Here is a 10,998-nt window from a genome sequence, read left to right on the forward strand (position 1 = left end):
CCTCCCAAAACCCGGGTTTTCCTTTTTTTCGGTTTTTTCTGCCTTTTCTTTTTTTATGTCAGTTTTTTCTTTCCTTTTATTTCTCATTTTACTTTACTTTCATTTTCTATTTTTCATTTTCTGAACACTTTTTTTTTCAAATTCATTATTTTTTATGAAATCATGAATATCTTTTCATATCCCGAACATTTTTTATGAAATTGTGAATGTTATTCTAATTCATGAACATTTTAAGAAATTTGCAAACACTTTTTGAGTTTATGCACATTTTAGCACATTTGTTTTGAAATTTGGAACAATTTTTTGAACCAACAAACATTTTCCAAATTTTATGGCAATTTTTCAAAATTCACGAACATGTTTTCTTTGACAAACATTTTCTTGCAACACATGAACATTTTTCGAAATTAATGTTTTTTGAATCAGCGAACATATTTTAATTGATGAATTTTTTTGCAATTGCCAGTAATTTTTCATTTTGTGAAAATTTTAAAAAATCATGACCATTTTTTAAATTTGTGAACATTAAATAGTTTTTTAATACATGAACATTTTTTTCAAAATCAGGTACAATTTTTTGAATCCACAAACATTTTATGATTTCTTGAACATTTTTCCAAAATTTAGATTTTTAAAAAATTTAAACTTTTCTTAAACCTGTATTATTTTAAAGAAGCAAAATAAAGAGCAAGGAAACGAAATAAAAAAACAGGGCGCGTCCTGCCCTGCGCATGGACCAGCCCAAAAGGGGTGTGCGGGGAAAGGGGGTTGCACACTGGCTCGATCGCCAGCACATAGCATGCCGAATAGGAGCTCTGAGGACTTAAGGTCGGCCCGACACATCCCTTTTAGTATTGTTTCACATTCTTGGCTGTTTAGACCTGGTTTAGCCTTTTTAACCTAAAATTATAAACTTTTATGGTTGTTTTGGCCTTTTTAAGGTTGTGTGGCCTTTTTAATGCAGGTCAGCCCAAAGTCGTGTCGGGTTGGCCCTTTTAGCTCCCGGGCAGGCCGATCCTCGAGTTGAGGCCTTTAGGCCGACACGGCACGACCCTCTTATAAAAGGGCTGGTATGCATCGTGCCATGCCAGCCATTTTATAGGTGTCTCTAGCTGTGCCAGCCCATATGGTCAGGTTTGGCAAGGCCCAAGCCCTACCATATAGGTCATGCTTTTAAGACCGGCCCGCGGGCACGGATTTTTGGACACAACACGTGAATAAAAGGGCCATGTCGACCTACGGCCCACCACGGAACAAGGCCGATCCTCAAAGCCATCTCTTAAAGCCGACCCAGCCCGATTCTTGTATCAAATTTTGGCCTTTTTAACCTAAAACTCTAAGCTTTTTGAGGGTTGTTTTGACCTCCTTAGGACTGTTTGACCTTGTATCGAGGAATGGCAAAATCTTTAGGAATGAAAGACCTTCTTTTGGGGCTTGGCGCTGCAATTTTATCCATGACATGACTCTTCTCTCCCATAGAGTTAGGTGTAAATACAAGGATAGGCTTTTATATTTTGGATTTCTTCTTTACCATAGGTAGGTACTTTTATGTATATACTACTTCCTCCGTCCGGATTTATTAGGCCCATTCTTATTTTGTGCTAAAGTTTGACCTATAAGTTTAATTAATGAAATGTAAACTATATGCCACAAAAATTATACCATGGGAGAGCTCTTTCAAATACAAATCCAACGGTGTATTTTTGTAACATATAATTTATATTTTGTTAGTCATATAGATGGTCAAAGTCTGGCTCAAAAATACAAGGGGGCCCAGTAAACCCTGACGGAGGTAGTAAATACGTAAATTAAGTCTCCCTTCCCCTTCTTCCTTGTACATATGTAATTTCTTTGTTCAAAACTTTGTTCCCTTCTTAGTATTAATAAAGGACAGTTGGTTGTTGCCTTGAAGTAAATAGTTAAAAGATAATGCTCTAACAAGGTCCTCGGTAGTGGGACACACCGATACAAATTGGGACGTGGGAAGGCTTACTTATTAATTTCATACATAGAGATATAAACTGATGGAAGAGGGTCGTCCAGCAAATAAGATCATTTCCATCCAAAGGACCATGCCAATCAAACAACCATTCACCGAGCCAAGTATGTGCAAGACAAGACAGGACCTAGGATAAGTCAAATAGAATACATTGCTTTAACACGGGCAACTTTTTTCTTCATGTCATACATTCCACTTTTCCTTTGTTGAAACGAGAACACAAATTCGAGCATCCAAACATCAAATAGATATTGAAGTCAAAGCGTTGTCATCGCACTGATCAATTCATATGAATGCATGAACACGCTGCTGAAAAAAGCTAGGAAAGAGTGCAATAGAGACATGACAAGCGGACACATCATCACTCTTGCCGAAGGGCGCAGTGCCATCCTTTCAACTTGCTCGCGAGCAGTTTCAGAGGAGCCCGACCGTTGACGTAACAAGTTGGGGATCCTCACGCGATTATATTTTAGGGGTGTAATGGTTAAAACGTCAACTTTTACAAGCCCAATACCGCTCACCCAAACTGGTTTCTTGGACCTAATATTTTCGTAGGCACATAATTTACACCTGTTTTGTGTCAAAATTGTATACGCGCCTTACCTAAATCATGAGGCTGTAAGCTAACCCACTACGCTGAAGGAATATCGGATGGAAATCATGTTTAAAAGATTTCAAATTTCTCAAATTACAGTATGTTAAGTTCTATTGTCATTTGGAATCCCATGTTCAAACAGAACTCATTTAGGATGTACTCCCTCCTTGCTGAAATATGGCCCATAATACTTCAAACTCGCATACCAAGTAGAAGTTAAGATACGTTTCTTAGGGATCACGCATGGGCTCATGAAGTTTTTGATCGTAAATGCGCCTACATGCATTGGATCATTACGCATTGATTTCCTAATACGCGTTACAATATCGAGCAAGGTAAAAAAAACTAATAGCATTATACATTTAGAGGTGCGGGGAGTACAAAAAAACAATTTCATTGTCATTTACTGTTCGGCACTGTTTATTGCTGGATTTGTGGTTTTTCATGACTCATAATGGATTTGTGTTTGAACATTGAATTTTGGACCTGGCTCGCTGGCGCTCGTGCGCTCGTACGCGGGAGCGAGCGCTCTCCCATATAAGGAAGGATCACCCCGCGCGCCAGCCAGGACAACCAAAAAAGGAAGCCGAGTGCGCGCGCATAACTATCCCACCTGCATTTATTAGGGGATCAAAAAATTTAAAAACCTGTAACTTTTGATTAGAATATCAAAATTCAAATCCGTTTTCACCGTCAGGTTTCTCGCGACGAGTTCTTCAAAACTAGATCCCATATGAGTAGGTTTCGATGAACTTTTTTTTCCGAGCAACTTTGTGTGCTATAGAGGCAACTTTAGTGCTACAGGGAAGCAACTTTTCTTTTTGGCCTAGTAGGACTGACTATTAGGTTGGATTGCGTAAAAAAGAGAAAAATCACACAAGCAACTTTAGTGCTACATACAAAAGCAATTCATTGCACTGTGTGTATCTTTGAATTTTGCTAACATTATCCCAACCGGCGTATCATGACTGCTCAATTGCCTATTGTTGATGGTCAGTTCCTATACTTGATGTTCAATTGCCTGTACATGCTATAAATTGCCTACTATTGATATATAGTTGCTTGCTATTGATAATTAATTGCCTACAATTGCTGCATAGTTGCCTAACTTTTCAAAATAGTTGCGTACAATACTATGAAGTTATTTATCATTGTTTTCTAAGTTGCCTACAAACACTTTGAAGCAACCAAGATTCACCATCATGTTGCCTACCATAACTAGCAATAGTAGACACAAGAGCATTACCGGTAGATGACTTCATAGTATTATAGGCAATTTAGAAACAACGACATACTAGCTTGAACAGTAGGCAACTTAGAGGTACTGGCGAGGAAGTTAGGAGAAAATTAGACAAAATTAACTAGGAGACAGAGTGTAGTGAAGTTGTCTGCTTTTAGCATTAAAGTTTCCTCTTGTAGAAGGAAAGTTGTGATGTTATCTACCTCTATTTCGAAGTTGTTTTGTATCATTAGTTAGATGCTTATTGTTGCTAACTAGTTATTTTTAATGGAGTGAAGTTGCTTATGTTTAGCACTAATGTTGCCTCATCTAGCATCAAAGTTGCTTTTAAAAATATTAAAGAAACATATCCATGTGGAGTTTAATTTTGAAAAGCTCGTCGCGACCTTACTAGCCAACTCATGTGTGTTTTCCATCATCATATCTGAAGATTTCAATGATTTTTGTAGGCAACTCGACTAAAAATTAAGAATTTTTGTAGGCAATTGTATGATCAGCCCTGCTATGAAACTTCTGATAACCCCCTATGCAACTTCCCATCTAACACCGCGACTTGACTAGCCAACAACTGTGCGCTCAGTAGCGTTGGCAACTTAGGTCCCCTAATGGACAACTTTCATAGTATTTTACGCAATTGCGGATCACCCGTGGGAAGCTTCGTAGCAATGTAGGCAACTTGATTTCTGAGGCAGACAACTAAGAAACCATGTTAGACAACTTCCCACTTTACGGTGAGCAACTTTCACAGTATGGTAGGCAACGAACTATGTAGCCACCTATTACCTATTGCACACAACTAAGTAGGAGGCTACTAGGCGAATTCACTTATACACATGGTGCAATTCTTCTAGCATCGAAGTTGCTCATGTTTAGCACTAAAATTGCCTCATCTAGCATCAAAGTTGTTTTTTTTTTTAAAATCATCAAAACATATTCACATGGGATCTAGTTTTGAAGAGCTCGTCAAAAGGAATCCAGCGGTGAAAACGGATCATCATTCCGACACGCGGTGTGAAAGTTTAGTTTTTTGAATTTTCTTATACGAGAATTAATGCATGTTACGTCATCGCTGGGTTGACACGGTTGGTCGGACGAGGTGAAGAAAAATCAACGCACTGTAGTTGAAGAATCTTTTCATATATAGAATAAGTGGGTGGGCAGTTTACCAAATCTAGAATCAGTCTCTTGCATCGTTCGGTCTATGAGCGTGCGCTCGGGAGCCCGAAAAAGTGCAGCTGCACTTTTAAGTATTTAGGTTGAATTTTAGGCGTCTATACAAACCATCTCTTCAAAACATGGTTCCCATACACACGGGTTTTACCGGCTTCAACGGTAATTTGCTTTTCACACATGGTATTTCTGTCCGCACAAAAAAAGCAACAAAGCCGTCTGTGGCTGGACCACGATCGCGCCGCGCCCGTGTCCGAGCGAGGCGGCCGATCCAAGAACCAATCCGGCACGCACTTCTGCGCGCGCGCGCGGGCGACGCCGCTTTCGCTTTGCCGCTCGCTCTGCTTTTTGGCGGCGCGTACTACAGGACGTCGCGAAAGAGGAGATGAGAGGGAGAAGAGATCAAAGCAAAGCAGAGCAGGCGCCCGCGACGCAGCGGGGCGAGCCCCCAAATATTCCTCCTGCTTCTCCTTCCTTCTCCGCCTGCCCAGCCCAGCCCTGCCTGGGGATCGCCGCCCGCGCCGTGGCTCTGGCTCCTTCCCTTTCCCTTTCCTTCCCCTTTCCTTTCCTCTAGTGATCGATCGATCAGGTGGCCGTAAGGATCGATGGATGGATGCTTTGACTGCCCCCGCCTCGAAGGAAGGGAAAAGCCCTTTCGCCCTTCTCTTTCTTTGGCCGCGGCCCCTTTCCTCTTTCCTGCTCGCCGAGGCCGGCCGCTCCGCCGGCGCTCTGCAGCAAGCACGTCGTCGACGCTTCGCCCTAGACAGTGTCCAACTCCCAAGCGTGGAGCGCGGCCATGTAGGGGTGAGAAGAACATCGAGTGGTTTTCACCGAATTCACCGCTGCCGGGATCATTTTCCCTTCACCCGCACGTCGTCGCGTGTCGCCACCTCCGTCCATGGTTCTCGAACGTGATGATGATCTCTCGCGCAGCTAGCGGCAGACAAAGCGTGTGCCCCCCATCCATGTAACTCTTTAGGGATTCACGAGCTGATGAGCTATCAAAGGCGTACTCGAAATGTTCTTGACAACTTCTTCTAATCTAATTTAATCTAAACAGAACACTCAACGCTCTTTCTTTCTTGGGTCTTACGTCTGTCATGTTTCGACCAAGCTCGATCGATCCACCAAAAAGTTTGGGCCTAACCGATTACCTACAACGGGCACATGGGCGAATCATAGTTAGAGGCTTAGAGCATGTGCATGCTCAATTAATTAGAGCACGCAGCTCTAACAGATTCCCTACAAAGGGGACTTTAAAGGTGGTTTACGTCTTGTTTCTTTTGTTAAAGAAAAATTGAGTTTCTAAAGCAAGTGTGGAAAGACAGATTTTCTAAAACTTAATTGTGTTCTCCGTTCTTACTATGTGTGTGCGTATATAGTTTATTTCAACTGCACTTTCGGATAAATATAATTCAAACTTTCCATATTTCAACATCAAACAATTTAACAACATTTGAAATCAACAAGTTCGAATTTACAAAGATTTTGGTCCAAATAAATAAAATAATCCAAATTAATCATGAATAAATAAATTTAGACACACTATCGCTCATGTAGCTACCACTCATGCTCAATGAGGTCCTGGCAGAGCTAGCCATGTGATTTGCCGTCTTTAAACCTCCACACACCTCAAGAAATGCTTGAAATCATTTGTGATTCCTACGAGGTCTGCCAGTTTAGCCAACATAGTCATAGTCCAATGGGGCACCCCTCGCATACTCGATGATCATGTTGTGCACTATCACACAAGTTGCCATGATCTTTTTCCAAGGTCTTCTTGTCCCAAAATCGAGCAGCACCCCAGGCAATTACAAATCGAGCTTGCAATACTCCAAATGTTCTTTTTATATCCTTCCTCGCCACTTCTTAAGTCTTGGCAACGTGGGATCTCTTCCTATCTTGAGGATTTGTAGTTATTTTGACATATGTTGACCATAAAGGATAGATGCCATCAGCGAGATAGTAGCCCATCTCATAATCATGGCCATTGACCTTGAAGATGCATGCAGGAGCATCATCACTTGCTAGCCTAGCGAAAAGTGGAGATCTCTCCAAGACATTGATGTCACTGTGAGAGCTGGGAATACCAAAGTAGCAAGCCAAATCTACAAGTCCTCGGAAGAAACGGCTATGTTTAATGTCGATTCTTCTTGTCTCACAGACCAAAAATCATGGTTGTGATTTTTGTCATGTTTCCCCCTTGTCTTATTCTTTGGATTTTCCTTGGATTTAATCCTTGGTTAAGGTGGGTGACAAGTTCAAATATGGCATATTTACTATTTAGTCTAGAGAATATTCTCACTTCATACCAGGATCGATACCCTTGGCTCCACTTACCTTGATACTATCCACCCAAGATATTTGTTTCAATTTATTGGAATTTAAACCCTGCCTTCCATTTTACAAAGGAACCATCAATCCCTCACTTCAAAAGTTTTGCATAAGTTACCAGCGACTATGATGGATATGAATTATAGATATGCTAAAATATTACTATGTCGAATACAATATTTTCCAATATAAAATAATTCATTTTACTGCTCATTTGAGATATTCATTTCTTAAAAATATCAAGGCATCTCCTAAATTCATCAAAATTTGTGGAGACACTTCCTGCCTCAGTTTTGACTTATGGTAAAAAATCTTAGCTCCATTTGAATGGTATGTCATATTCATAAAATATACTTGACCATATTTAGCTCCACATATTTTTGGATGCTCCACTTAAAGTCTTCAATGTTTCTTTGCGAACAACCCCGCCAACCTTATTCTTAGGCCTTCCACTATGTAGTCGATGCCCAGTCCATTAAAATATAGTCGGCTGGGCAGCAATGCCCTGGAAACATTATTTGGCACCCGTCTCACAATGTGGTGTTCGCAGCCTTGAAAAACACGGGACCCAAGAGGCCAATAAAATACTCAACCAGCCATCAACTACTTGCTTTAGGTGAGTGTCTTCAGTCTGCTTCACTTCCTTCGGTGGGCCAGGGAGCTAATTGTTTGCTGCTTGTGGATTTGGCACCGGAGCAGCTACTTGCTCCGGTTCCCAGAATCTTTTTTATGGCACCGGCTAGGCAATGGAGAGCACCGGTGCCAAATAAAGCATAAGTATATTTGGCATCACTTTTGGCCTACATAGTGGAGGGCCTTATACTCCTACCAATGACATTGGAGAACATGCACCTATTCTTTGTTGTGGAGGGGGATTCCATTCCTTTTCCTAGGTGGTAATTAATTTTGGGTGTCCGAGGAACTTTTAAAAATCGCACTATTCACGTCAGATTTTGCCTTTTTTGCCAGGAGCTCCTCGAATGTCCATACTTCACAAAATTTGCACGGAGTTCATGCACAGGCGCTTCTTGCACCATAAAAAAAAATCTATTTTTACTGTTCACCGGATGTATCTGAGCTGAGGTTCCGGATTGAATTATCGTTGAGCTAGACAATAATCTCGAAAATTAACATAAAAACTAGTAAGAAACAATTATAGGCTACATGGAGCTACACAGGCGCAAAGTGTAGCGACTAATTAGCTACAAATCACCCACAAAATAGATTCCTGGAAATTAGCAGCAAAAACTATATTAAGAAACAGTTATAGACTATTTAACAGTGAGCCCCCTCTACTTACTCGAAATCAAACAGCCTTTCTACAACTTGGACCAAGAGCATACGGTCCATACTCGTACGGGCGGGGGTGGCCAATGCCACGGTGGAGGCCAACTCCGGTGGTCCCGTACACCGGCAGCTCATTACCGTACGACCCGTCGCGATCCCACCGGCCGCTCTCCGAAGCCGTGGCCGCGAGATTCTCGAGCTCGAACAGGTCGGAGCTCGCGTCGCTGCTCTTCTCGCCACCGTCGATGCGCGCCTCCACGTCCGCCGGCCGGAGCAGCTCCTCCTCCACCTCCACCACCGGAATCCGGCGGCAGCGTCCCACTGCCGCGGCGGCCACGGCCAGCTCACCGTCGATGTCCAGGAACCTCACGGTCCGGGTACTCCGGCTCCGGCTCGCCCGCGCCGCAGACGGCGGCGGCGTCTTGGACAGGCAGGACCGCGCGTACGACGGCGCTGTGGAGCACGCGGGCTCCTGGTCCGCCGGGGCCGTCCGCTGAGCCGAATGACGCTTTCCGGCGAAGATGGAGTTGAGCAGGTTGGCGAGCCGCGCGCCGGGGGATGCCGGCCTGCTGCAGCCGCGGGTGGTGGCGGCCGCCGGCTTCTTAATCCTCGCCGTCTTCTCCGGAGCGGGATGCTGCTGCTGCTGCTGCTGCTGCTTCTGCCTCGGCGCCGCGCCGCCGGACGTGCGGATGCGGTGGAGGCGGCCGAGGGAGCACTCCACCTCGGACGAGGAAAAGTAGCCTCGGCCGGAGCAGTCCGCGGCCGCGGCGCCCTGCGTCGGCTGCTCGCCGCGCGCCCGGTGGCTGGCGGCCAAGGCGGGCTTGTAGTAGTAGTAGTAATGCAGGGCGGCCTCCTCCTGCTTCTTGGCCGCAGCCGCCGCCGCCCTTGTCGCCGCCGACGCCGACCTCGCCGCCGCCGCGCTTCTCGCCTCGGGGCCGTCCATGGAGTCGCATATGGCGTCGAGCAGCGTGGAGGAGAAGGACGGCTGGTCGGCCGGCCGCCTCGGCGCCCTGGGCCGCGCCGGCGCCGGCGCCCACCTCATGTCCATCGCCGATCGATCTGCGCACTCAGCTGAGCGGAGCGGAGCGGAGCAGAGCAGCAGGCGGCGCGGCAATGATGGCGCAGGGCAGGCGAGCTAGGCTAGGCGTGGAGGGGAAAGCGAGCGGCGACGGCGGGCGGGCGTGTGATTTGATTCGACCGATCGATCGGGGAGGAGTGGTGTGGAGTGGAGCGGAGCAGTGCGGGCGGGCGTGCGGGCGAGGGGATCTTGTTGCCGGGACGGGCGGGGCCCGCCTTCATTCCCCTGTCTGGCTACTTCACATCCATCGAGCTTCTCTTCCTTGCTCGTGCCGTCTCACTCCCTGTCTCTCTTGCCCTCTTTTCCTTTCGCTTTGTCGGCACTTCTCCGCGGCCACTTGGCTCGCCATTTACCATCTCGATATTACCCCTCTGTAAATACGTCACGTCGTAGTGTATATATGTGCAGTTAAATTTTCATGCGTGAACCCTGCAAAATAAAAGTCGAATGTCTTTAATTTTCACTCATGTTGTCTGAAAATTTTAGCTTTCCCTGCAAAAACAGATGTTACCCTATTCGATCTAAAATAAGTGTCATGAATTTTTTAGCTAAAATTTGAACTTAATAGTGGAGTAACTATTAGGTCTAGTGACATGAAACTGATAATATTAGATTTGTGATCAAAAAATATTTCCAAGATATCAAATTTGAATAGATTCGAAGTATCATTTTAAAATGAGAAAATAACAATGATTGTGGCATATCTCCTTTATTTAGAAGCTGGGCTCTTCTGTCTCAATTTTTTTACTTTACTCTTTATTTATTTCATTTCAATATTTCCACTTCCTTTATCCCTAACATTTGCATCAGTAGAGAACATAATCCCAAGCTGGGTCCAAAATTGACGGGTTGATGTGAGCTTAGGCGCTCTGAAAATAGGAATCCATTTTCTATCTCCTTGAAATTGACGTTTCAATATCTTCATCTTGTTGTTGTTTCCACACTTCCTTTTTCTATCCTACCATTCCATTATATAATTTATTTCATTTTTAAGATTAACAACGATCCAAAGTAGCTTGAAATAAATAATAATTGCTTCATGGGAACCGTCTCGTGAAAGTTGGGCATTGATACATGGTATAAGCATAACCATGATGAATTAACTAACTTGTCCACGTATGAAAATTAAAAACTTCAAAATGTAAAACATACATGTTAGTGTTTTAAGCTAAAAAATCTATTTGAAGTAAACAATCTCTTTTATGTATACTTAAATCATACTCTAGGATTGTATGTTGCGTTCTTGGAAGGATAAATCACTCCCGGAAAAGAGGTCTATTGATTCTTTCATAATT

At 43.8% G+C, this 10,998-nt stretch overlaps 1 protein-coding gene across 1 annotated transcript; it reads right to left on the reverse strand.

The window, feature by feature from the left end:
• Positions 1 to 8,232: 8,232 nt before the first annotated feature.
• LOC123165280 (protein BIG GRAIN 1-like) lies at positions 8,233 to 9,988 on the reverse strand. The gene has a single exon (XM_044582911.1). It carries the CDS (start codon positions 9,671 to 9,673, stop codon positions 8,645 to 8,647), a length of 1,029 nt encoding a protein of 342 aa, XP_044438846.1. The 5' UTR covers positions 9,674 to 9,988; the 3' UTR covers positions 8,233 to 8,644.
• Between the last annotated feature and the right edge of the window lie 1,010 nt (positions 9,989 to 10,998).

Source organism: Triticum aestivum, chromosome 1D (genome assembly GCF_018294505.1).
Source record: "Triticum aestivum cultivar Chinese Spring chromosome 1D, IWGSC CS RefSeq v2.1, whole genome shotgun sequence".
NCBI classification, from domain to species: domain Eukaryota; kingdom Viridiplantae; phylum Streptophyta; class Magnoliopsida; order Poales; family Poaceae; genus Triticum; species Triticum aestivum.